This window comes from Podarcis liolepis (assembly GCF_965112155.1).
Source record: "Podarcis liolepis genome assembly, chromosome: 5".
In the NCBI taxonomy this organism is placed as follows: domain Eukaryota; kingdom Metazoa; phylum Chordata; class Lepidosauria; order Squamata; family Lacertidae; genus Podarcis; species Podarcis liolepis.
Window position 1 is genome coordinate 55,317,858 of NC_139556.1, and position 27,308 is coordinate 55,345,165.

General features: G+C 42.0%; 1 protein-coding gene across 5 annotated transcripts in view; it reads right to left on the reverse strand.

Moving 5' to 3' along the window:
- The window catches only part of SHOC2 (SHOC2 leucine rich repeat scaffold protein), a 50,760-nt gene extending 24,296 nt beyond the window's left edge, over window positions 1–26,464 (reverse strand). The window contains exons 1-2 of one of the 5 annotated variants that reach the window (XR_014526635.1): window positions 26,251–26,372; window positions 3,191–4,170 (exon numbers count right to left, since the gene is read on the reverse strand). Coding sequence is in view for 3 of the 5 variants with exons in the window: in XM_083504966.1 (XP_083361092.1) it covers window positions 3,191–3,893 (703 nt within the window). In the remaining 2 variants the exon portion in view is untranslated. Of the gene's footprint in view, window positions 1–3,190; window positions 4,171–25,137; window positions 25,968–26,250 lie in introns of those variants that run through there. The other 4 variants (XR_014526636.1, XM_083504966.1, XM_083504968.1 and 1 more) reach the window with 4 other exon arrangements.
- Window positions 26,465–27,308: the final 844 nt, after the last annotated feature.

Below are 27,308 nucleotides of genomic sequence, written 5' to 3' on the forward strand. Positions count from 1 at the left end.
GATTGCATTAAATAAAATTTTAGTAACAAGCAGATGAGTCAAACTAAGTCAGTACAGAGCAGTCAATGTCATACGTGTATGTCTGCTAGCAACAGTGTTTATTAATCCTCTTCCAGACTCTACCTACATAAAAAGGTAACCTAAATTATATTGTTATAACACCTAAGAATTTAAAAACTTGAAGTATTTTTTTAAAATTCTGGCATTGAAAAATATTACTAAGCTTATAGTAAGTACTGTACTGGAATTTCTATACCCTGATTGATTTTTAAAGTGCCAGTACAGTGGTACCTGGGGTTAAGAACTTAATTTGTTCTGGAGGTCTGTTCTTAACCTGAAACTGTTTTTAACCTGAAGCACCACTTTAGCTAATGGGGCCTCCTGCTGCTGCCACACTGCCATCACACGATTTCTGTTCTCATTGTGAAGCAAAGTTCTTAACCAGAGGTACTATTTCTGGTTAGCGGAGTCTGTAACCTGAAGCATATGTAACCTGAAGCGTATGTAACCCGAGGTACCACTGTATACCAAAAACAATGAGCCTTCATTTTTCTTTTCCTGCCAGCTACCCATGTAAGAACAATTATCTTATGAATTCTGATCAGGAGTCCACTAAGCTCTTAGAAATCCATTCTCATTTAAACATATACAACCGCAAGCTGTCTTACTGGCTCTGGGTTTACCTGGAGCACTGCCCATCAATCATATCTCATATCTACAATTCTATTGCTGTCTTGTGAAAAACTCAGAAGGTAGCACAGGTTACGCTCACCTTATAGAAGAGCGGAAAACAATTTCTTTTAATTAAATTAAATAAGCTTTACATCTCTTGGGCATGGCAACCAACAACTCCCATTACACACCATCCACCCCTTACTTGAAAAACCTGTCCAACAGGGATGCTCAAAATATGTAGGTCAGCCTTTACTGCAATTTCCCCAAACCACCCCAAATTGAATTATTTTAGAAGCATCTGCTTTCACCTGCTTTGCTACTTACATGTGCATATCTGTGAAAAATAGAGAAACCTGTCACCATTTCAGTCAGTAGTTTTATTAGAGAATGCATGCATTGAATAATAAAGCTATTTTGTGTAAAAATAAAACTAATTGTATGACGTGCCTCTAGAAATGAACATGTACAACAAACTAGCTATAAAAGAATGCATAAGATAAACCTAAGATTACAAGAATGCACTGGATTCAGTCAGAGACACTCCCATTTGTTTCTTCATATTTCTCATGCTTCTTCTGTGACTCACTATAATTTTGAATTTTATCCCACTCTTCACCCTTGCTTCAATGGAATGTAGGATTTCCTAGAGAGATATGGAAAATAAGCTAGATCTACCTTAGGCAATAGGGGATCCCCAATGTTTTCTTCAGGAATGCATAATTCTTAGCATTAGCTGTTGGCAGGACTTTGCATATTTAATACAGTGTGACACCTCAGACTAAACAGTTCAGAGAAGAGAAAAATAAACCTCCTTTGGTGGTTTCTCTGGAGCCACAGTGGATATACAAAAATACACAAGCACTGTGTAGTCCTTCTCCCAACAGACACAGCAGAGAACAGTATTTCCAATTGCTTTCCTCAAAGGTACCACACAAGTCAAAAGGGCAGCAGCAATAAGTCTTCTTCCAAAAGCAAGACAAATACAAGCAGCTATCAATAAAAGTGGTAAGGATTAGTCTGATATCACTGCGCAAAGGCAGAGATTAACAGCTAAAGTAAACAGGAGCCATTTGTGAGAATCAAGTTGTTGCTTGTTTCTACTGTTCTTTAAATTGTCCACAGATCAGTTCACACACTTTATACAAATTCAACCTGACCTAAGCTGAATTATGCTGCTGCCACATCAAACATCCCCTGACGCCTAACCATTTTTACTTAATTTTGCACTAGATGTGCACCTTATGCCCTTCAGCAGCAAAAAAATATTACACTGTATTTACTTAAAGAAGCTGCAGTGGGCAAAGGTTGGCAAAACTAATACTTGTTTCAAAACTATACTAAACAAGTGAATATATTAAGTTCACTTCAACCACAAAAATGGAGCCCCTCCCACCCCGAGGTTTCTATGAGTTTTTAGAGAGTAACTTGCCCTAAGGAAGAGTCTAAAGCAATAAACAGCCTTCATAATCCCTCTCCAACTGTTTCCAAGTACAAGAACTGTATAGAAGCATACACTGCGTGAACAGGCAACAAAGCAAAGTAGGTGATCACACATATATCCTGGTACATACATTTGTATATAGTTACGTAGTTATTTAGGAACTGTTTAAGATGTACATAGTTTAAATGTGGAAATTTTTGCTCTGCATGATACTTCTTCAGGTCTTTATGCTATCTCCATATCTCCATATGGTCTTAATTCAAGACACCAGCCAACATATTCCCTAAACCTCATCCCTCCTAACAGTACTGTCAAATGATCATAGCCTTTTCAGTATTACGGCTTATAGGAAAGGAGTTGGAAAGTTATTGAATTTCTATAGGCAATTCATAATGGAATCTCTTGACCTATTTTAAAAATATTAAATTTACTCAGATTCTTAGTTAGAATACTAGCCGTGCCATTTTTGCAACTTAAGCAAGTTTCCACTCCTGAAAGAAATGTGAATTCATGATTCAATGTTACATTTATGAAAAGATTAATTGCAGGCATACTGATCAATAATTAGATAGCACCAAAACTGCTTTCTCCTAAAGTGTTGTTTGTATCCCAGTTCTTAAGAAGGTATTTCTAACTTTCTCTACTTTACCCCCAAAGTACTACTTGTATCTTAGGCAGCACAGATACACAATCCTTAATATCTAACAGTGTATCTGGGAGCCAATAAATGGTTGTATTCTTTCCTCAAGAACTAAGCCTGTTTCAAGGAGTCCAATATGAAGGAATAAAATTTGAGGGACAGTAGCTGAAAACCAGAGAAATATATGAAGTATGGTTCAGTGCTTTAGGAATCTAATGGCCACATAGCATGCATTAATTTGGTGAAGCCAATCCACCAGCAGAATGGACATTACTTGCACAGCAGATTGAGCATTAGCGGACACTAGAGAGCAGATTTGGGGGTCCTAGGGAGCAGGAGTTCATTTCTGCAATGGTGGCTCTTGCCCATGGATAGCAATTCAATCCACTGTTACATAATAAGATTTAATACAGGGTTTTAAAAATCACTCTTACCAATTTCTTCAGGTAGTTGCTTGATTTTGTTCTCCCGTATGCTGAGCATGATGAGTATCGACAAGTTTTTGATATCCTTTTCCACAGCTGTGATACGATTAAAGCGTAGATAAAGTGTGGTGAGAGACCTTAGCCTGTACACCACTGGGGGAATTTCTCTCAGTTTGTTGTGTCGTAAATCAACCATGCGAAGCTGCTTCAAGTTATCAAGAGAGTCAGGGAGGCTGGTAAGTGAGTTCTCGTTCAGGGCCAGTGTCACCAGATTCACAAGACAGCCCACCTCAGATGGTAGTGACTGCAGTTTGTTTCCATATAAATAAAGTTCCGTCAACTGCGTTAACTCTTTGACAGATGGTGGGAGTATGTGTATCGACCTCTTGGCCAAGTCCAAGCGTACTGAATTTTCTTCCCGACATTTGTTTAGCTCTTTGATCACCTCGGCATTGCTGGACTTCTTGCGAGCACCTGGAGCTGGATTAGGTCGTTTTATTGTATTGTCCACTGAAAAAGCCACACCCGGCTGTGCACCGCTGGAGTCCTTCTTCCCATCTTTGGCTTCTTTCCCTTTGGTCTTAAGCTCTCTCTCTTTGCTTTCTTTCCCAAATCCACCAGAAGTCTTGGCCTCTTTTTCCCTTTCCTTTGCTGAAGACCCTTTTGGGTCCTTTTCCTTACAATCTTTTTCTTTCCCAAGATTACTACTCATGGTTCCTCAGTTTAACAAAAAACCACGTGAAATCCAATTTCAGTTTCTGTCAACGAAACTCATTCACCACCCAAGAAATAAGAATCCCTAGAATGATTCTTTCACTGCTGAAAGCACAGGGAAGTCTAGAAGACAAACACCTTGGCCAAAAGCAGCAAATCTGACGGAACAGTAGCTATCTGCTACATGTTGGTTTCAGAAGTACTTTCTCCCAGCTTTGATATCCGAGGATCCAGTTATTAGAGCTCAGATAATCATAGGATCTTCATTAGAAGTTCTGCAAAATAAAAAGGTAGAAAGGGTAGGTAATATGTTGAGAATTACAAAAAATGAGAGACATGAAATAATACCCCATTACCAACTTTTTCAAACTGGTCTACTGTAAATGAGAGTATGAGTATGTGTACTTCTGCAGTTGTCCTACTGCCTATCTAGCAGGTTGTATTTATTTATGGAGGTGCTTTTATCTTATGCTGATCTATGACCATAATAAAGATTTGGATTGGACTGGATTGGTTTGGAAACATCCTAAAGGCAAAGAAGGTTTAATATATTTCCCGAAGGTGTAAAATGCAAAGAAAAATACCGAATATCTACAGTTCTTAAGCTGATTTATCAACTAGAATGCCAAGGAGGTTCCCCTGCCTTTTTCTGAGCTGATCTTTCCTACTGTTACAGTGTACCACAGTGCTCTGAGAGTCAGCTTGGTGTACTACCTTTAAAAATGTAAACATCTGAAAAGGCAACTGCAGATATATTTGGGATGCCTAAGATGTTATGCAACTAAAGTTAGATTAAAAAAACAAATATTTATTCCCCAAGCAAAAGCTACCTAACCACCTAGTTCAAATGTTCTTATAAATTTGTAAATCAAATTACATAAAGGCTATGTTGAAGAATACTATTTGTTGATGTTATGGAAGAAAAAGAATGTGGGAAATGTTAAACAGCACTTTGTGCCTCTCAGTATAAACACCAAATTTCATTCTTTTGACAACAGAATTTATCACCACTTTCTTCTGCTATGCCTTATCACCAATATGCTTATCTACGATGCTTAGGAAACAGGTTTGCTTCCTTAAATACTCTTAAAAAACCCCTGCTACATGCATGCTAAGGGGCAGTGTATCTCCACCCAAGTACCAAACACTAGGAACAAATAATGGAAGCCATTTTTTATACTCTTAGTAAAAATTCTAGATACAGGTAGGTAGCCGTGTTGGTCTGTCGTAGTCGAAACAAAATAAAAAAAATCCTTCCAGTAGCACCTTAGAGACCATCTAAGTTTGTTATTGGTATGAGCTTCCGTGTGCATGCACACTTCTTCAAATACACTGCATGCACACGAAAGCTCATGGAAGTCCATCAACCTCACCAAGAAACTTGCACAGGTACAGACTGACATCTTCTTTCTGACTAAATGCAAGGACCTGGACATTATACCTAAGGGTCTTAGAATTAAGAACCCTCTACAATCCACTTATCCTACTGAATATGCAATCACCCATTCCCACCACCCTTCTGAGTAATACCCCTCCCCACCCTCTCTCTATATTCAGAAATATATAACCTTCACAGACATTCCACATGGCCAACATGTATGTAAGTGTATATATCTCCATCGTTCAATTTCAAACCAAACATGTAAATATCTACTACACATACGGAGCAAACATTTCAGACAGCAGAGAAAAAAAACCAAACAAATAAATTATATATCTGGGAAAGGAAGGAGAGAACACGAGAAAAACCATGTCCTACTTTGTTGTTGTTGTTTTTACTCACTGCTCCTGTCTGTCTGTTCCTTCCTCCCACCTGATATTTCAAGAAATGTTGGAGGGATGGTACACAGAAAGTAATAGTCTGGATAAAACTAAAATCTTGCTCCATTTTAAAAGGATACATAGGCAATTCTAACCAATGATATTTCTGGGGGGTTTTCCTGCCTACTTTTCTACTAAGCCATAATCAGGCCATGTGTATCCTTCCAAACAACGTCTCCATATCATTATGTCCCCAGGATATTAACACACAAAGATGCCTTCTCCTTAAGAGGTCCAGAGGGTGGCAACACGAAAACGGGCCTTCTCTGCAGCGTCTCCCTGTCTGTGGAATCTCTCCCCAGGGAACATCACCTGTCGCCTTCATTATTCACTTTTAGGCACCGGGCAAAAATGTTCCTTTTTAACCAGGCCTTTGGTTGATTTGATTGACATCCTATGCCCTTTTAAAATGTGGGGTTTGGGGGGGGAGAGGGGTTACTGGATTGTTGTATTTATTTTAATTATATATTTAGTGTTTTTATATTTTGATTTTGTTCTGTGAATCGTCCTGGGACCTCCGGGTATAGGGCAGTATATAAATTCAATTGAAGATGATGATGATGATGATGATGATGATGTTACACTTCAGTTTCTGCCTCCAAATTTACAAGTCCCAAGTTATGCGCAACACAAGTAATTTTGCCTGCCAGTGGCAGCAAATTTATTACAGCAGAGACTGCTTAACTGCAGTTGTAAGTGAAAACAGTCAGGATTTATCAGGACATTCACAATAAACTTTGTCAGTATGTCCACTTTAGACTTTAGCAAATACTCTGTGAAGCAGTGTTCAGATAGCAATCCTTTTATTCTGCATTATCTCACCTCTGGTGATTGGAAACAGTTTGTACACCAGCCCATGTGGTTCCTCAGCACGTACATTTTTTAGTTCTTTATCACTGTTGTCATGGCAATTTGTGGTGTATTGCAATTTTGCATAATCTGTAAAATCTTGAAAGCCATAAATTGCTCTGAGTGATGGTCTTAGCTCCATCTGATAACACCCACATTACAAAAATGCTAGCTAGCACTACTGACATGTTTGTTGATAAATGGGAGTATACACAAATGTTGAATGGCTTTGGAAACTAAGTTACACTAGTTTAAGTTAAATATGTGCTAAAGAGTATGGTGAGCAAAACTAAGAGAAAACTGACACAATTCAAAGGAGTTTCTCCCTTATCCTGTACACGATCACAAGAAGAATTTTCCACTGGCATTACTCCACAGGATCTCAGCAAGTTTTTGGACCCACTCCCAAATGTTTCATTATTGGAATGTTGATAACGAGAACATGTGTACCATCACAATACAAAATATATTCTTAGAATAACAGAACTGGAGAATGAGGGTGCTGGGAGGGTGAGAGAATGGGACGAAAGGAAAACACAAAAATTACAAAATCCCTAACAGGGCAATAACTTCATTAGGACCAAATAAACTCATTGCCCAGTTGTGGGGGGTTTGCAGTGTTTTTTTCTCCTTATGGACCAGCATGGCTACCCTTGCTTTTTATATAAACAAAGTGGTAAGTATGATGGGTATATTTCTACAGGTAACTGTCAATATTTTGAGGTGCTTCGTGGGTAACTAATGGACTCTGGAATTGTAACACGGGGACAAGCAGAAACTCAATTCTAGAAAAAATATGGATCTGTTCATGATAACTTTTTACTTTTAACTTGCATCCTGTTCCTACGGGGCAGAGCAGACCAACCTGACCCTCCAAATGTTGCTCGACTCCCAATTCCCACCCCACCCCTCACCCAGCACAGCCAATGGTCGGCAAAGAAAAAGCAATGGCCTCCAGAAACTTATCACCAATCAACTGTGCAAGGTTATTACAGTTTTTGTGAGTATGCGTCGTGGCTGCTCTTGTAGTTGAGAGCGTTTCACCCACCGCCCCTGAAGCTACTGTCACAACAGCATTGTGAATGTAATGTCTTAAGCACAAAAGACAGAAAAAATGTTTCATGATATTTTGTCAATTTTGGTACACTCAAGGCTTATTAGGGAAGAGCTGCTTAAATACCACAGACTGCGTAGAATTAAACAGAATGCTGTTCATCATCCCCATGGCTTCACAAGGACACAGAATCACAAAAGTCTACCAGGAAATTAAGTACACTTACTGGGTTAACAACCACTATTCCCCTGCCTTCCCATCTTCTCTGCTACAAATACAGTAGGTGGCATTTTATTACTCACTGATTTTCAGTAGTTGGGGTTTTACTTACATGAATGCAACAGTCAATACGCAGTTCAACGATACAGTGGTGCCTCGCAAGACGAAATTAATCCATTCCGCGAGTCTCTTCGTCTAGCGGTTTTTTCGTCTTGCGAAGCAACCCTATTAGCGGCTTAGCGGATTAGCGCTATTAGCGGTTTAGCAGCTATTAAAGGCTTAGCGGATTAGCGGCTAAAAGGCTATTAGCGGCTTAGAAAAAGGGGGGAAAGCGGAAAAAAATTGGAATACTCGCAAGACGTTTTCGTCTTGCAAAGCAAGCCCATAGGGAAAATCGTCTTGCGAAGCAGCTCAAAAACGGAAAACCCTTTCGTCTAGCGGGTTTTCCGTCTTGCAAGGCATTCGTCTTGCGGGGCACCACTGTATTTTATTTTCCATTTTGCACACTGGGAGCACATACATGTTACACAAATGCATCTTCTGTGCAAAACTTCTAACGTCCTTCCTTTTGTGGCTATGTGGAAATCACTTTTGAAAGGCCAAAGCTGAGTTCCATAATCAGAATTGTCACAAATCCCAAGAACGCCATGTCATTTCTAAAGAGGCATTTCACTTGCTACTACAGCCTGGTTTGCTGCACTAAGTACACAGGATGATATCCAAGCACGGCATCCCAACTGTTTAAGGGATTTACGCTGTCTCTCTTCCACCATGCAGCCCCCTACGATCCCTCAAACTCTGCTCCAGAGGGTTAGCAGACTCTCCATAGACAATTGGGAGGGTGTGGGTGTTGCAGGCAGGAAGAGAGCAAGGGAAGTCCTGCTGCAATGTTGAATCTCACTCATGGAACCTTCCATCCAGTGGTTTGATGAGTAGAAGGCAGCTTCTGTGGTTTGGTGACCCTCATTAACAGTGGAACTGTGTTGCACAAGACTGCAATGATAGGGGGAAAGCACCATTGGGTGTGGGGATAATGCTCCAATGGCCACGATATCTATTTTATCCTGATCTGGGTGGTTTCCCCTTCACATTTCAACCCATACGAAACAGATGCCACTGTTCAGGAGGGCTCCCCAAACCTCTGAAGTTGGTCTTAGGGGAGGAGGAGAGGAAAAGAAAATTGATTGCATAAGCAGCTTTCCATTTGCACAACCACTGAATACAGCCCACACTGTGAAAGGACTCATGCAGTGGATTGGTGCCAGGGGAACTATGGCAACTTGCAACTCCTGTGTGTGTGTGTGTGTGTGTGTGTGTGTGTATGTATATACATATATACATGTCTTCCTTCCTCAGTATGTGTTTACTGCAACAATCAGTAGCACAGCCTGGGCAAACAGGACTGCAATGTGAAGAGTGAAACAGCTCTGCAATGGAAGAAGAGCCTATGCTGCAGATCACTTGCTCTTGCAAGGAAAGGGAGGAAATGTTAAGAGATGTGAACATGGGTGAGGAAAAGACAAATGGTGAACAATCCCAGGCTACATCTGTGATGAAGAGCTGTAAACATAAGAATGAAAAGGACTGTAATCCTGTTTTAATTATGCTCAAGCTACCACACTATAGTAGATTAAGAGTGGAGCAATGTTCTCTAACCCAATTACCAAGTATATTGGAAGGGAGGCTTACCCAAACCAAAATCTGTGGGCAAGGAAGAAAACAACAAAGATGTTTTGGAAATTTCTGTGATACCAGGAGCGCTGCATTTCTGGTGCGATCAGCCATTTGCAAGCATAGACTTACATACGGCAGAGTCTGCGCTTTGGCAACTTTGCTGATAAAATAGGCTATAAATACGAATGTTTGCTCTCGCAGAAAAATGTGCATACAATTTAAATATGAAAATATATTTATAGCAAAAGCAAACTTTTAAAGCTGATGCACAGCAACAATGATAAACAGCTACACCAATTGCTAATTACGATGGTATTTAAAATCCCAGGATCACTTTTTTTTAAAAAAAAATTATGCTGCAACTGACAAGAGTACTGGGACTCTTCCGTAAAGTTAATTACATCACTTTACTAGAGGACACATCAAAGACCACAAAAACGGTCACAGTGTTACACCACAAGGCATGGTCAGCAAAAAAACAACAACCAGGAACTCTTAATCACCAGTTCATAAGGAAACTTCTAAGACAACAATACATATCTTTTAACAGGTTAAAAGTGTTCAACATCTCTGTATTCCAATGCAAGACAGCACAGATCCAGACAGGAAGAGGCAAATACTAGAATACAGGTAGAAAATAGTTCTTCCTTAGGCCAAACGAGATGTAACATCATTCATGCACCCCCATGAATAGTTCTCTTATAGTAATAATATGGAGGCTGCCCACAAACTCAGATCTTCCAGCCTCCCTGACTTAACAGCAACTGTCCCTGCTGCCAACTCTATCGAATATGAGAAGAGAAATGCTGTGTGTGTTTGTGTGGCCAGTTTCATAACAGTGATACTTGCTAATGTCAAGCACAGTCGCTCAGAATGAAATGTAACATATTGAAGGAGAAAGAATCACTGTAACAGCATTCTGAAGTCAAAGGACCTCAGGTGCAATATAAATTGTAACCAAATTGTTTCAGATACATTTGTGTGCTGCCTTCCCACAGTTCAAACCATGCTCAAGGGAGCTTAGAACATGAAAATAAGAGGTGCATCCTCTTCATTTGGCCTTTGGTGCTGCTACCTTCTTTGTGAACAGAGCCTGCATTATTATTATTTTTGCTTGGACTGCTGTTTTATCTCCAAGTGTATTTTTATATTCTATTTTGATCTGCTAGTTGAGCTGAGGTGTGTCACCTTCAGCCTCAAAAGGTGACAAAAATAAATAAATCATCTCATGAAAAACTGAGCAGCTTCAGAAGATCTTATCCCTGCAAGAGGGGAGAAGTGGGGAGGTACTTTCCAAACAGACTCTACAAAGTCTGTTTAAATGATGTATCACGTTTTTAAACACATGCACTCAATGACATTTCTGCTGTGGGGGGTGGGAGCTGGAAATCAGACTCTCACCATATGCTAGTTAGATACTATAGTCTTCAGAACATTTAAGCTGCAAGAGTGTATAAGTGCTTTATACATGTGAATTACCAAAATTCCCCACAGAAAACAAATTAAGCCAAGATTTAATACCGATCTGTTTTTATGTGTCATGAATAAAAGTGCTTTAGATCTCCATATTTTCAAATTAAAAAGGAAGGGAAGCACATATTGACTATTACAAAGCCACAAGCAGTTTATTGTTAAACAGATCAATGCCATTTGTATTAAACACACATATATACCTATTTGGTCATTAATAGGTATTTTCAATTTTTTGCACTCTCTCTTTCATAAATGGAATTTATAAATCTTCATGGTGGGATTAAAAAACACTCTGGCAAAATACTGCTTTTCTGTTATCTCAACATATTTTCTGGGAAAATATGAGATAAGACTCATATCTAATCAGAAATGTATTTTGGTCCATGACCAGCACAAAATGCATATTATAACTCAATGCTAAACATTGCTAGCATGATTATTACATCAGATGCTCCAAATCCAGGGAAGTTAAAACTGCATACATTGAACTTTTCCACTCAGCAATAAGAATTTCCAGAGGGAGTACAAAGTAACCCTGTAAAAACAGGCAGAATCTCTTAAACAAAGTTCTAGCCTTAATGTAATTCAACATTTAGACAGCAGTTTTCAGTATTCAAAAATGCCTTAAGACAAGTTTTCAATAATGCCCACAGCAGACCTGTATGACAGGTCAGTATGAGAGGACCACAGATATGATCACCAGTAGTGATGTTACATTTAATTCTGGCTATCACATTGCACCATCCACAGCATCAAGAGGCAGAAACAGAGCCCTCAAAGCCTAGCAGAAAGCACTGGGTTGGAGACAGTGAGCAGTATTCTACTGAATAGTTGTGCTAGCACAAGAATTATAACTTGCCACAATGGGATTCCCCTCTCTCCTGCCCCTGCACATACCCCAAATCTGCTCCAGAGGGTTGGGTAAAACCCCAGAACAGGTTTAGGGGTGCAGAGGAGGGAGAAGGAGAAAATGTTTGGGCAGGAGAAACATGTGTGCTGATGGAGCAATATGCCTAATGCTGTATTGAATGCAGCCTATCCTAAATTACTTGAACTTAATTCCTATTGAAATCAACAGGAGGCATGTTTAACAATCTATGGTCTTTTAAATTGTTGGTGGGGGTTGTTGCTTTTGTTTGTTATTATGGTATGTATTTATTGTGTTTTTATGCTGTGAACCACCATGTGATCTTCAGAGGAACGGTGGTATAGAAATGTAATAAATAACAATAGTAATAATTGTTCTGTTCATTTCAACTGGAACTAAGTTCAACTTAGTCTGGATCCAACCCTCTCAGTTTATTCTGGGAGCAAGAGGCAGCACAGCCCACACCTACCCTCACATGCATGCATGCAGAGAACTTGGGGAAAACGCAGGCTCTCGTGTCTCACTTTGCATAAGACATGCCAGGAAAGCTAGAAGCACTGAGGAAGACCTGTGCTGTTCCTGGCCTTCTCCAAAACCAGTTAAAATGAGGGCCCAGTGTTAGGGTAGGAGGAAAGAAAGTGTTAGCAGTGATTGTAAATAATGTCTGGCTTCCAAGTCCTGCAAAAGTGTGTGGACTGCTGCTCAGTATTATCCCCATACCACTGACAGGGGGCTAACTCAAATATAATGGCTTTCCTAACATATTTGAACTTAGAACTGAGAATTTCTGACTCCCCTCACCGTGATTATGCAACACAAACTTTCTCCTTGTGCAAAAACATCACAACTGAAGTATATGCCAGGTGGGAACGGCAGCATTCACAACTTCTAAAGCCAAACTCTTGCAAAACAACAACACCACACACACACACCTTCTTCTTTCTGCTTCACATATTATGTTCCTATCATAATTCATGTTTCTCTTTCTAACATACCCCCAACCCCACCTCTCACACACAAAAATCCTGATTCCACATTTTGCAAATGCAGTCCACAGCACCCGCACCCATGTCTCCCAAGCTCAATTATCCATTAAGAACTCAGAAAACAACTAGCTTAGCACAGACATAGCTACGTCACCAAGTGAACAGAGATGCTTATCGCCATGGAGACCTTTGCACTCTCTCCTCTGTTCCCACTATAATTTTAGAAGATAAGCATTGTGCTAATAGGAATGCTTTTGCTGGTTAAAAGAACAACTTCCAATTCAACCAGAGCAATTCCATTCCAACAAAACCACAGCAGAATTCCCTTGATAGTTTATAAGCACCTTGACTGGAATTACATGCTAAAGAAGAACATATTCTAGACTGAGATCATAGAATTGTCGAGTTAGGATCATCTAGACTAACTGACTTTGATGGATCTTGGCCTCTGGGAAACATGTTGGCCATTTTAAATAATCTTATCACATAAAAGGACAGTGTAAATCAGATTTATTAGGATAACAAACAGGTCTAAAACTAAGATGGAACATGCCTCAACTGGAGGCCAAATGAAACATCATTACAAATGTGGGAAACTAATAACATTATTTTATTATAAGAATACCTGAAACTGATCCTGATGTTTTTAAATGGAAAATTTGGCTGATTCGTGTTTTTTTAATGGACTATTGTTTTCATAAAGTTTCCAGCATCTCATTTAAACATCTCCCAACACACGTGTGAAAACACACATGTGCACACACATGGAATAAGGAGAATAACCAAAAATACAGTAAATTCTGCTGTGCATGACTTATAGATCAGGCAAAAGAGCCCAGGCAATAAGGTTAATAATGTAAAATCATTTGCAGAATTAATTTTTAACTGCAATATTATATCTCGGTTAAGGTTTTCTCTTTGAATCTGCAAGTATTTACACTTCAAACAAACTTTTACTGCCCAAGCTATGAATTTGAGGTTTACTGTACTCCAAATATACCTTGAAACATTGTGTTCACTGTTAACTTTTTTTAAATTAAAGAATAAACTTTAATTTAGACTTATGTGAGAAAAAGCAGACAGCGCTTGTTTAGACCGATTGTGATAAAGCAAAAGAAAAACCGATAGTGAAATAGTGTATTGCTAGCGTGGGTTGAAAAATACCATCTGCTGCAATTACAATTTGCTTCCCTTACTTTGCAGTAAGAGCTTTTAACTTCTTGGTTCCGGTTTCTGTTTTTGGCTTCATGCTAATAGATTTGTTCAGATCAAGTACACTCACCCAAAGCAGAACTCAATCGCAACTGCAAACATAAAACTGATAACTATTCTTTCCATATTTCTGTATATTATTTCACATATGAGGTAAAGTATCGTGCCAATTCCTAACAAATTCACTCTAGAGGGGGCAAAATCAGCTTCTTGCTCCAAGCACTAGAATTGCCAAGAGCAAGTTTAGCCCCCTCCTGAGTGGTGTGCATGCCTTTACAGTGGTACCTCAGGGTGCGAACGGGATCAGTTCCGGAGCCCTGTTCTCATCCCAAACGAAACGCAAGACGCAATGGCATGTCTGCGCGTGTGCGGGTCACGTTTTGCCGCTTCCGTGCATGTGCGTGACGTCATTTTGAGCGTCTGCGCATGCGCGAGCGGCAAAACCCAGAAGTAACGCGCTCCGTTACTTCCGGGTTGCCGCGGAGCGCAACTCGAACGCGCTCAACCCAAAGCACATTCAACTCGAGGTATAACTGTACTTTTCCATATAAGGAATGGGGGGGGGGAATCCTATTCATTCCTATGAGAGAAAACAAAGAGTTACACCTGGGGATAATATCACACACAACCATAATTAACCCCAACAGTGGCTGGCAATACCAGTACTGGAAAGCAGCCCATGGGAGACAACAGTACCTCCCCTCCTGAAAACGCCTTCAGGGTTCTAAAGGAAGGGCAACATATTTCTGAAACTTCCTTTTCCCTCCAACCCATAAAAACTAGAGGGATGTTTGAAAGTGCGGAATGGGAGGAGGCAGCAGTATGAACTATAACATTAATATACAAATGTTGCTCAATTATCTGAAGGAACGTGTCCACCCCCATCGTTCTGCCGGGACACTGAGATCCCGCGCCGAGGGCCTTCTTGGTAGTGGTGCCTGCCCTGTGGAACGCCCTCCCATCAGGTGTCAAGGAAATAAGCAGCTATCTTATCTTTAAAAGACATCTGAAGGCAGCCCTGTTTAGGGAAATTTTTAATATTTAATGCTGTATTGTTTTTAACACTTGACTGGGAGCTGCCCAGAGTGGTTGGGTATAAATAATAAATTATTTTATTATTATTATTATCCTTTAGGAGGAATTATTGGAAACACAACACAAAGCTAGGGCAATCCCCAACAGCATTCCAGTACAACATTAAGATACAGGAAGGGATACAGAAGCTGATGTGTTATATTTAATACACACACAAAATAGACACATATGAATACACATAGGTAGGTAGGTAGGTAGGTACACACACACACACACACACACCTTAATGCCAAAATGACTTCTAAGCAGAGGAGCAAGCAGCAATGCCACAGAGAAGTAGGCAGGAGTGCAGGTCTGACTTCATGCTAGAACCAGACAGCCTTACCTCCACTATTTAGCATAAATGATATCTGAGAATATTGTTTATTTCATCAGGCTCCAAAACACCAGAATATGTGTTCTAAAAACTTTTACTGGTTCCTTCAAGATAACCTGAGCTGCAATATGCAGGAGTAAGGAAAGTGTTGGGTGCAGCAGATTGCTACGTACTTAAAGAGAATTTTTCACACAAACAATAGCAGACATCCAAAACAATGTTTTGAGGCATGTGGATATCTATTATTTCAGCAAGAGTCATATACTGAGGGACTTGAGCCATTAGACTTGTCAGCTGCCTCATACCAATTCATCTTGCAGCCTGCAAAACTTGATTCACCGCTTTTTCCAGTGTTCATGTAGTGGCAGACCTTTCAGTATACACGTAGCTGCCCTCCAATTTATGCAATGCCATACATTTTGGCTTCTGCTTCCTTGCCACCCACTGTGTCAAGGCACATCAACCTAGTTTGTAAAGTGAACTTCTTGTATTGCTTTAATTATTAATAACTGGGAGAAGCTACGGTGTAGTTTCACAAGTCTCCCGAACACCGACACACACAGCCCACCATTACATCACTGGAGCTTTAAGCATTCAATATCAAAGTTATCACTTTTATCGCCTTTTTGGTCATAAGAGCTTCATTCATAGCACACACAAAAAAGGCAATAAAAGTGGTAACTTTGATAGACCCTAAAACTAACCTATGTACCAAGGGTGTAAATTGTATGCAGGGTGTAAGAGTCATTTTAACCATCATGCTAAGGAATCTTTAGTAAACTCTAAAGTATTGAGGAATTGAATCAATGATTGCTTGCAAAAACTTTCCTCTATAGGCACACACATTGGCCACACAATTTACCGTATTTTTCGCTCTATAACACGCAGATTTTTGCTCCTAAAAAGGAAGGGGAAATGTCTGTGCGTGTTATGGAGCGAATGTGTGCTCCCTGGAGCCGAAAAATGAGGCAAAAATCAAACCGCGCTTCAGGGAGAAGGGAGCTCCGTGAGACAGGAAGTGGCAGTTTTCCTGCATTCTGCCTCAGGGTCTTACTGCCCACCATGCTCTGTTTCGTTACTGTGTTTGCTCAAACGGAACAAAGAGCAGGGAAAGCCCCTCCCCTCCAGGCAAGTAGAGAGGAGAGCAGAGCGTCGCTCTATCCTGTCCCTGCTCCGGAGGGAACAATGTATGTGAAGGGAAGAGAGATTACAGGTTCGGCTTAAAATTCTGATTTGACTTCCTACTTTTTGTTTTTGGAGACACACAGCATTCAAATATGCTTTCTTCCATTTAAAAGGATGAAATCCTTAAACAGTGTTTTGCCTGTAAATTCATGCGAACTGGAAGATTACAGTGTCTGTACCTCTTAAGGGATGGCAAAGCTTAGGTTTCGCTGCTAAATAGTTCTTAATGCAGTTAAAATGCTTTCTTCTGTCATGCTGGTGGGAGGGAGAGAGAGAGAGAGAGAGAGAGAGCGCACGCTGGCTGGCTTGGCTGGGTGGGTGGGGGGACTTTTGCCTTCCTTTCCTCACGTTATAGCCCTCTCCTGCATTCTTAGCCTTCTGTGTTTTTCCTTCCCTCCCCACTTAAAATGTGGTTACAAAGCATGGATCCACATGGATCCTCAGGATCTTTGCATTGGGTCAGCCAAAATTCACCATCAGAGCACATAGCATGTCCATGGCTACAGCCTGTCCCCCCCCCAAAAAAAAATCACGCACCCACTGTTGCCTGGGGCTGCAATGGTGCAAAAACGTGGTTACAAAGCATGGATCCACAGGGATTCTCAGGATTTTTGCATTGGGTCACCCCAAATTCACCATCAGATCACATGTCTGTGGCCACAGCATGAAGCACAAAAATGATACGTCCACTGTTTCATTCAGAATATTTTTTCCCTTGTTTTCCTCCTCTAAAAACGATGTGCGTGTTATGGTCAGGTGCGTGTTATAGAGCGAAAAATACGGTACATAGGCAGCAACCATGTGGTGAATAGCTTTTCTATCCCAGTTTCTAGCACTGCTCTTGGAAGGGAGAATGAGCATCAGTAGTTAGCCACCCATTTTAGAGCCATTTACTGCTATTGGAACTCCAACAGCTGGAGCAAGGAGTTTCTTTCAACAGCTTTGGCCAGTACATCAGCAATGGCTATTCCTAGACACCCTGATGTATGGTCCGGAAGCTGTAGATAATGCAGAATGATAGAACTGCACTGGCTGCTGACTTGCTACCAGACCAGGTATTAACCTACAAAGCCTAAACAACTTTGGGCTGGGCTATTCATGTGAATGCCTTCTGCAATACTGACCAGTCCAGCTACTGTGGTCATCATCAGAGACCCTCCTGGTGTAACCAACTGCATCTGGCAACAGCTGGCAAAAGCCAAGAAGAGGACCTCTTCTGTGATAGCAGCCTTACCATGTAATAGCTTCCCCCTGAAATAAAGTATGCCTTGACTTTGTTGAACCATAGGCACATGCTGAAAATGTTCTTTTTTGCATCAGCATCTGATGGTTCATAATGCCAGCCACTATAATTTTAAGACTCACTACTGCTTGCGTTGTGTTGCTGTTTTTAGTATATTGTATACATGTGCTTGACTGTATTGTACACCACTTGCATGTTTTACATGACAGAAAGCATATAAATATTTTAAGATAAATGCTGGAGCTATATTGCCAGACAAACCCCATAGACAGAATATGTAACAATAATGACTGAGACAACTTTGAGGGAAGAGATTTTCAACATGACATGCCTTAGACAGTACTCAGTTTATGAACGGGGGTCTCCAGTTTTTTCCAGAATCATTATGCTTGCATAATATATATCCTCCAAGAGTGTACCATCTAAGGAGATTCTATATACCAAGAATTCAAGCTTTCGTTTAAATGCATGAACCATTCCTAAAAGCACATGTCTTTTGATATTACTACCAGCAGGGCTCTGCAACAAAATGTTGCAATGCAGAACACTTCTGACCAAGGTTGCAGCCACTCATTTCATCTCCCCACCCCACCCCTACCCTCAACCAGGGTAGCATTCTGTGCCCACTGAGCATGCTCAGATTCATGGATCCCTATCAGCGATTCTCACTTCGGTCCCTAGGGACACTTAAAACAGATTCATCATGTGAACTAGAATATATCAAGATAATGAGACAGTTCTCTCTTCCCTTTTTATCTCTATGTGCCTCTTCCTCAGGCTTCCTTTTCCAGTTGCCCCATTCCATCATCCTCCCACTCCGTTTTCTGTTTTTTCCAGTCTATGTTAGTCAGCAATGTGTGGCCACATTGGGGGAGGGGGGGAGGGGCAGAGGAGAAACCACCATGGGATATTTCCCTGAAGTTTTTATACTCCTGTTATCCTGAGCCTCCTGACACCTCATTCTTGTGGGTGGTGCATTTCTGTCTACCTTTGCACAAGCATGTGAAGACTTGCATCAGAAATAAAGAGGACACTGATAACCTGTGTCTAAATATGAAAGAAGTTATCTGGAGAGAAAGCTCTCTAAAATTGGCTTCAGCGCTCTCTCATCACCAAATCAGGATGATTTTCATTGCATAAATTTGTTTTTAAGTCGCCTGAATGTATCTTCTAGTACTTTCAGTCTCAAAGTTATTTTTAATTTCTCCGCAAGCATTCATTGCAAAGGGCATAGCACAACAGACTTGTGTTTAAAACAGCAAGCTGGTACAAGTCCAACTAACATTAATGCTGCATTCTCAAGAGGAGCAATTTCAGTGATTGGCCCAACTTTAAATAGCCATGTAAACAAAAGAAGAAACTTCATGACATGTCATCAGTGACAAATTCTTTGCTTATGAAAGCATGAGTTTCTTCCACTGCTCCCAAACTAAGCTTGTTCAGCATGAATAAATTCTGTGTTTTACAACCATCATAATTTCTGAAAGAAATTGAAAAAACACACCAATTTTTTCACATGATCAGGATTTTTACTAAACCCTAAACAGTCTTAGAAATACTGAATTGCAGAAACCAGTGACGAATATTCACTTCTAGATCACAAAATAATTTTGAAATCACTTTGAGCTGTGCCTAATCGCAGTTTGCCTAGTTTCGTCACCTTGCATTTAAATCTGTGTACTACATGTTTTCATCCCCTTTTTATATATACAATTAAGGGGGGAAGGGTTCAGTGGAGGCTACAGATTGTCAGCATGGACAATAGGAGCACAGGCTATCACAAAAAAGGAAAGAAAATAGTACCTAGTTGGTATTAACCACTCAATTTAAAGACACATGGATTTGGAAGGAACTGTGCTGCTAGAGGAAGAGGAGAATATTGTTTTACACCAAGAATGTTACCTCAATAGAGATACGATTGATCACTGATCAGTATCAGCATGCTAAATGAGGACAAATGAGAGGGAGAGAGAGAGATCTAAGCATAATTTACAGAATTCTGTATCTTTTCAGTAACACACACCACCACTACCACCACCAATTATTTCAATAATTATTGATCTTTCCAGTCAGTTTGAGCTCTCTTAAAGTATGAAACAAATTGTATATTATTGTCTTTTTAGAAAACACAATTAAGGGAGGGCAGGGTTGGTGGAAGCTACTCACACTGCTGGCCACTGTGGATAATAATGTTATTAGGGTCATGGACTATCAAAAAAGGTCATTTCATTTAATTCTTCCAGATGGTACCAACCATCCTTTCTAGTCCATAGATTAGGAATATATGGAAGAGAAACTGTACTCCCTAACTGTCAGCAACCTTGCCTATTAGCAGTAACATCCTGCACAATCCTCTTTTAATAAAGCACACTGCCAGCTCTGAGCAAATCTCCATAAACATAATACTGTATATTTTAGCATCAACAGTTAGACAGCAAGCATGAACTCAGCTGTGCAGCAAGCAATATTTCGTAAGTCATGAGAGTACAAATGCAGAAGATATTTCAAAATTTACTTGCATCATGTAAAAGGCATTGCTCCTTTATAGCAGGGGTAGGAAATCCTTTTTCTCTCAAGGGCTGCATTCCCTCAAAGTAGTCAGGGGTTGCATGCTGGTGTTTGGTGGAGGTAGGGACAGCGGTGGGTGTGGCCAGAGCCAAAAGTGGGCAGGGCACCACCCCCCCATTTCTCTTTCTGCCACGCCCTTCTCTTTTGGTCTCTCTTGACATCCACATGAGGTTAGAAAGGAGATGGACTTAGCTGCCTCAAACTGCACAAACTTCCCACATAGAAGCCAGTTCCATTTATGAAAGTGTGCAAGTTGCATGCATATCATCTACCCCACTGAACACACGTATGCTGGGAAACGGCAACTGGTCATTTGCACAAGCATCAGAAAGGACACACATATTCACAAGGCTATGGACACATTGTCTTCAGAGATAATGGCGGTCTGAGGGGGAAAGCACATTATAAAAAACAACAGCAACATGATAATGATAAAAGCAATTACAGTGGTACCTCAGGTTAAGTACTTAATTAGTTCCGGAGGTCCGTACTTAACCTGAAACTGTTCTTAACCTGGAGCACCACTTTAGCTAATGGGGCCTCCTGCTGCTGCCGCGCCGCTGGAGCACGGTTTTTGTTCTCGTCCTGAAGCAAAGTACTTAACCCGAGGTAGTATTTCTGGGTTAGAGGAGTCTGTAACCTGAAGCGTATGTAACCTGAGGTACCACTGTATCATGTTTGGCACTGCCTTTAAAAATAATGTGACTGTTAACTAACATAAGTAAAGGCAACTTCCTTTACAGCCCATCTTGAGTTCCATCTTGGGAGACCAAAGGATGAAAGGAAAGAATCAGAAATGTACATAAAATTCGCTCCCTTTTCACAGTGATCTGACAGGTAAGTGCCCCCACCCCAGATCCGGTCCCTCACATCAGGTCTACACAATTAACACAGAACTGCCTAAAATCAGTACAGTTGCTTCATGAGATAATGACTGGAAAAACACATAGCAATGATATTACGCTGAAAAGAATGTTATGCTGGAAAATACTTCTGCTTGAAGCCAGATTGAGTACTTTAGGCGTGTCTAATGGAAAATGAGCTCTAGGCAGTGCAGGTAAATGAAACAATGTTATCAACTCATAGACACTTACCATATCAACAAAATGGAATTTTAAAACAGAAATAATAATATAGCTATCAGCCACAGCAATTCTAACACAGAGACAAGTGTTTGGGTCCTGACACACTGAAGAGGGTTTGTCATTTATTCCTCCATGTCAGCATTTGCTAACTTGATGCCCTCCCTATGTTCTGGACTATTAGCCCCACCAAAAACATCTCGAGGGCTCCTGGTCGGCAACAATCTACTTCTTCATACACACAAACTTTCATTCTCCTTTTTCCTCTCTGGTCCCTTATTCTGTTTAAATAGTTGAAGTACCCAGTCTCAGAATTGAGTGCAATCAGTTTCAGCTTATGCAATCAGCTGATGTGGGCAAGGTACTGGCGGCAATATATCCAATCGCATGCCCTCTTGACCCCTGTCCCTCCTGGCTCATTAAATCTAGCAGAGGTGGTCTGACTGGTTGGGTCCAGAGCATGAAAAACACTGCATTGCATGAGGGTTCCTGCCTTGAAAGAAAACAGTGGTGCAGCACTCCTAGATTTCTTAGACTAGAACTACCAATGAAAAACACACCTTTCGGGGAGAAGGTGGTGATGAGGATGGTGGTGGGGCATGACACAGGTTATTTAGAACCATTCCAATCTGGGTTCAGGCCTGCCCATGGGTTCCCTGATGGATAACCTTTGCAAAGAGCAGAGCAAGGGAAGTTTGACCTTGCCTCGTGATCTGTCCTCGGCTTTTGATGACACTGACCATGGTATCCCCCTGGACCTGCTCTGGGGAACAGGAAATGGGGGCACTGTGTTACAGTGATTCCAATCCTACCTCCAGGGCCAAGTCCAGAGAGCTGGATTAGCAGAGTGCTTTGTAGCCCCCGGCAGCTGTGTTATGGGTTGCCACAAGGTACTATTTCCAATGCTATTTAATATCTAGATGAGACCCCAGGAGATCTGGGGCAAGGTCCCATCAGCATTCTGATGACACTCAGCCCTATTTCTCCATAACATCTGAATCAGGAGATGCTGTGCAGTCCCTGGACCAATGCCTGGATGAATTGAGGAAGAACAAGATCAGCTTGAACCCTGGCAAGATAGAGACACGGTGGGTTGGGGGGGGGGTTCCTGTGTCCAATAAATTAGTCAGTTGGCTATCCTGGATGGGGTTGCACCAAAATTCATACTGCACAAAGGCGTTGTATGACCGTGACAGAGGAAAAACTTGCACAAGCTTGGTTTGTCATACATTAATCAACACAGAAGGAAATAAAAGTAGCAGGGAACAAGTTTTGATGGGGAAAGATACATAAATGAACACCAGTGAGCCATGAAAGCTATAGGTGAAGATAAATGAAAACCTCTATTTGCCATTGCCTTTCATCTGAAAAGAATTATCTGATCAACTTTACCACAAACAGTTTGGGCAAAACCAGCAAATAATATATGAGCTGCCCTGAACCTTTAATCTGTGTCCAATGCTTACACAGCATATTACAGTGTTTACAGTATTCAAAAATTAAATTCTTAAATTCTTCTTGCAAAATTGTCTTCTCATGACATTTTACAAAAGCCTTTATTAATTTTGATCCAATCTAGAATGTTTATCCATATCAGTCCTTGGACACATTTCTTAGAACTGAAACATGATAATGTATATGAATTTTTGACGGCTGATCCTGTTTCTTTTTGATATTGTTTTATGGAACTGTAATGTTATATATGCTGTAAGCCACCCTTGGTGGACAAGATACTACTGTTTTAATAAAACAAATAAATACCACCGCACATATTGAATTTATTGCCTCACAAAATTAATATGTCAAAATGAAACTGTTGCCATGGATGAGCTCACTAGAAGAATCATCAAATGAAACTGAAGGAGTGCACACAGAAAATATGAACACATCCATAAATCAGGATACCCAGAAACTGTTGCAGAAATTATACACTTGTGCAATGAAAATTTGACCATCTCACCCAATTAAAACAAGAACCAGCATGATAGTATACTGTAACTATCAAGATAATATATGTGCAAGCCTCTCCCTGCCCTCTATGACATCTGCAAACACTGGAAAAACTAACTAGCAGCAGCTCTGCACACAGTGACAGCACTGTTTACAAACCTTACTTCTATCATAATCCATAGCACAGATAAGGAAATCACTTTCTACATCTATAAACTACTGGGAGCATGGGAGCCTGCAGACTTTCATGTAATTCCAGCCATGCTTCTACATTTTAAAGCTATTGCAAGCGGAGCTCCAAGTACAAAGTAGCTCTCCCCCCCCCCCCCGAAAACCTGCTGCTTCCCCAAATCATATGTAAATAACCATGGCCTGTTAATTTCACTTGCTACATCTACAGAAACTCCAAAGCTCAACAAACCAATTTACATGTGATGATTATCACAAACTAAAATGAATCCAGCTGCCATCTATTGGGAAATCTTACTTGCTAAGAGCTCTTGGGATAAATCACTGAGACAATCTAAATATTTAAACCCATGTCAACAGTAATGGAGTCTGAAAAATCAGCTTATCTAAAATACGACACTAAACAGAATAAATGTATTGATAAGAACTAGGTGGAACTCCAGAGATCAAGAAAGTATTTATGCTTAAAGCATGACTGCATATATTGTGTAACTTCTAAGAATGCCAAGCATGCCTTACAGTGCAATCCTACACAAGTCTACTCAGAAGTACGGTAACTTCACTGGGTTCAATAGGACGCACCCCCATATGATTGCTGATTGTATTTCCCCTTATTTTTTAATCCCATTTTAAACTTAAGGCTACAATCGCTTTTTTAAAAAAAACAAACCTCTGTTGAAAATGACTAAGAATCTGCGTCAATTGTGGGAAATGCTCTTTTAACTTATGTTTGAGCAATTTTATAGTTCCAAAAGGCAGGCTATGATATACAATTAAAACTCAGCCATAATTGCTATTTGCCTGTGAAAACATATTTCTTCATGCGCATATGCAGTTACTAAAAATGAATGATTTTACATACCAGTTTAAGCTACATTATGAAATGTTGCACTGAAAATGCTGAATTAAAGTTTGTCTTTTAAAAAATGCATTTTAAAATCTTTTAAAATAGTCTTGAAAAAATCAAAACACCCAACATTGAAATCTCATGCTGCATTAAATAAAACTGTATTTATACAGTTAGCAAACAGACACACACATTTGTTCAACGTAATAAATGGAAACAGATTTCAAACTACTTTAGTGTTTATCAAATGGCAATCACTAAAATCAAATCCTTTAAATTTGATAGCCAGATGATTAAAGACAGTAGAATCATATACGGAAAACTGAAATATAATCACAATGAAATAGGAAAAGAATTACATACACGTCCTCTAGAAAGGAAAGCAGGGCTTTTCAGAATCAACATCCAGTGTTAAAAATGGAAATACAACAGTGGTGCTGATTACAGTCAAAATCCCTGAAACAACTTTCCCCCTTGATCTTCATGTTTGGTGAAAGACAAGCTGCCCATCTCTGCTTCTGTAATTGACATCACTCCTCCACAGTATATACTGTACACACTTTCTCTTGACACCAGACATTTTATCTTAGAGCAAATAATCCAACTCTCACCCATCTGAGGACACTGGCTATACCTGCTGGGAAAGGGCGTCAGTGCTTTGTGCGTTCAGGGCTTCCTGCTTCTTCTCGCGACTACCTTCTGCTGCTGCTGCTGCCGCCGTTTCTCCTTCTGCCTTGTGGCCTCTTAGGCCCAAACCCCTGCCTCCTGTCAGCAGCACAAGCAGCAGCCCTAGACAAGCCTTGGATCAGAGGCTTCTCCACCTACACCCTTGCTGCAGCAGCAGCAGCAGCCAGCAAAGCAGCGGCGCACACGCGCAAAGGCTCAGGCACACGCGCGCCCTTTCGCCAACCACCTCCCGAGCCCTTTCCCCTGCATACTCCACCCACTGCCCGAGGTCGACCCGGAGGGGTCCCCCTTGCAGCCTCGCCCTTCTCCCTGGGCCACAGCAGCCTTCCCTAACACCACCACCGGCTGGGGCTGCCTCCCTAAACAAGGGCTTCCATTGCACAGGTGCAAACAACAACACCCCCTGCTTGGGAGGGAGGCAGGAGGGGCCTTCGCTTGCCACTGCGTCCCCTCCTCCTTCTTCTCCCCCCTTGGCACCCATCGCCCCCTTTCTCCACGCACGCCTTGCCTTCGGAACCTCCCACTTTTCAGCTGCTCTCCTTCCTTCCCCTGCAGCCCAACCTTCCCCTCCCCATCCATTTTCCCCTTGAAAAGGCGGGTTCGTGTGCGCCCCCCCCCCAGACGCGCCCCCTGCCCGATCCGGAGCCCCATTTCCTCCCTTCCCCTCCGCGCTCACCTTTGCGCAGAGTCCCCTTCGCCCTCCCTCCCGCCGCCTCCCCTTTCCCAGCTGCCAACGACAGCCCCCCACCCCCGCCTCGGTTGCAGCCCCGCCGACCTCCCGCATTCCTCCGCCTCTCCCACCCCGCCCTCCAGCGAAGGCTCCCGCCTCCCTTCCCAAGCTCCCGATACCCCGCTCGAGCCGCCCGCCTCCCTCCCTCCCTCCCTCCCGGCTGCCCTTACCCCTACAAGACGGCCGCCCTTCCCACTTCCCTCCCCTCCCTCCACATTCCAGCTGCAGCCCCCTAGCTGCCCCTGCCGCCGCCCCATAGCTGCCACCCCCCGCCCTCAGGCCTTCTTGCCCCCCGAGCTTTCCTTACCGTGGAGGCTCCTCCGCCATCCCCTCCTCACAGCCGCTTCCACCGTCCGCCTCACCCGCCCGCCTGCCTGCCGCCGTCACCGCGCACCGAGCGGCCCGTCACGGGACTCCCCGCCCACAGACCTCCACGGTAACCATAGAGAGAGAGAAAGTGGCAGGTGGAGCGGCGCGCCGGCTTCAGCGCCCGGACGCCGCCATGTTAACCGGAGGCAGGGAGAGTGAGGTGGAGGGGGGGGAGTCTTCGTTGCTATTGGCAACGGACGAGCACGACTCAAGGCATTAATGGCGGAGGGGATACCGGGGCAAACACCGTGATGCGTGTACATATAAATAAAGTCTTTCGTTAGGACTCCAAAGTCTAACAAACGAAGTTGGTTTTATGAAACGTGACACAGAATAAAGCACCCGCTGCCCTCGCTAGGTAGGCAGCCGCGCTGAGGGTAAAAATGCCGCCCTCTCCTCCCCCTCGTACCAAGAGGCATGGCTGTCCGTTTGCCGCACAAAAGGGCGAGGACGTCGCCGCTGCCGTTCGCCCGGTTGCGCGCTCGCGAGAGACCCCTGGGCGAGGCCGAGCGCTGGGACGGGGCTGAGACCAGCCGGCCTGGCTCCGAATGGGTTTTAATCGCGGCGGATAATGGAGAAAACAAATAAGGAAATAAAGCTCCCTTGCGGATTGAATTCCAAGTCAGGATTCCGTCTTCCCGCCGACACCCATTTTAGCGTGTCATCAACGTCAGGAATTCATTGCCACCCTATAGAATAACCATAGGTCCTGGAGAACTTTTTTTTACAGGCAAAAGTGGGGGTTTGACACCAAAACACATAGGAAGCTTCCTTGTGCATGCATGCATTTTGTTAACTGGGGGGCAGGGAAGAGAAGCAAAGGAGGTCCATGTTTAAATCAAAGAGAATTGTGCAGTGGTGGCCCTCGATTTAATTCCACAAGCTCCTCTCCCGACGTCTCCCAGTTTTGGGCCAAATAAGTTCTCCCTGTGGTCTCCTCAAAACGGGAACGGGGTGTCACGTAAAGTAAGGGAGTGGGGCATCGCCCACTCTGCC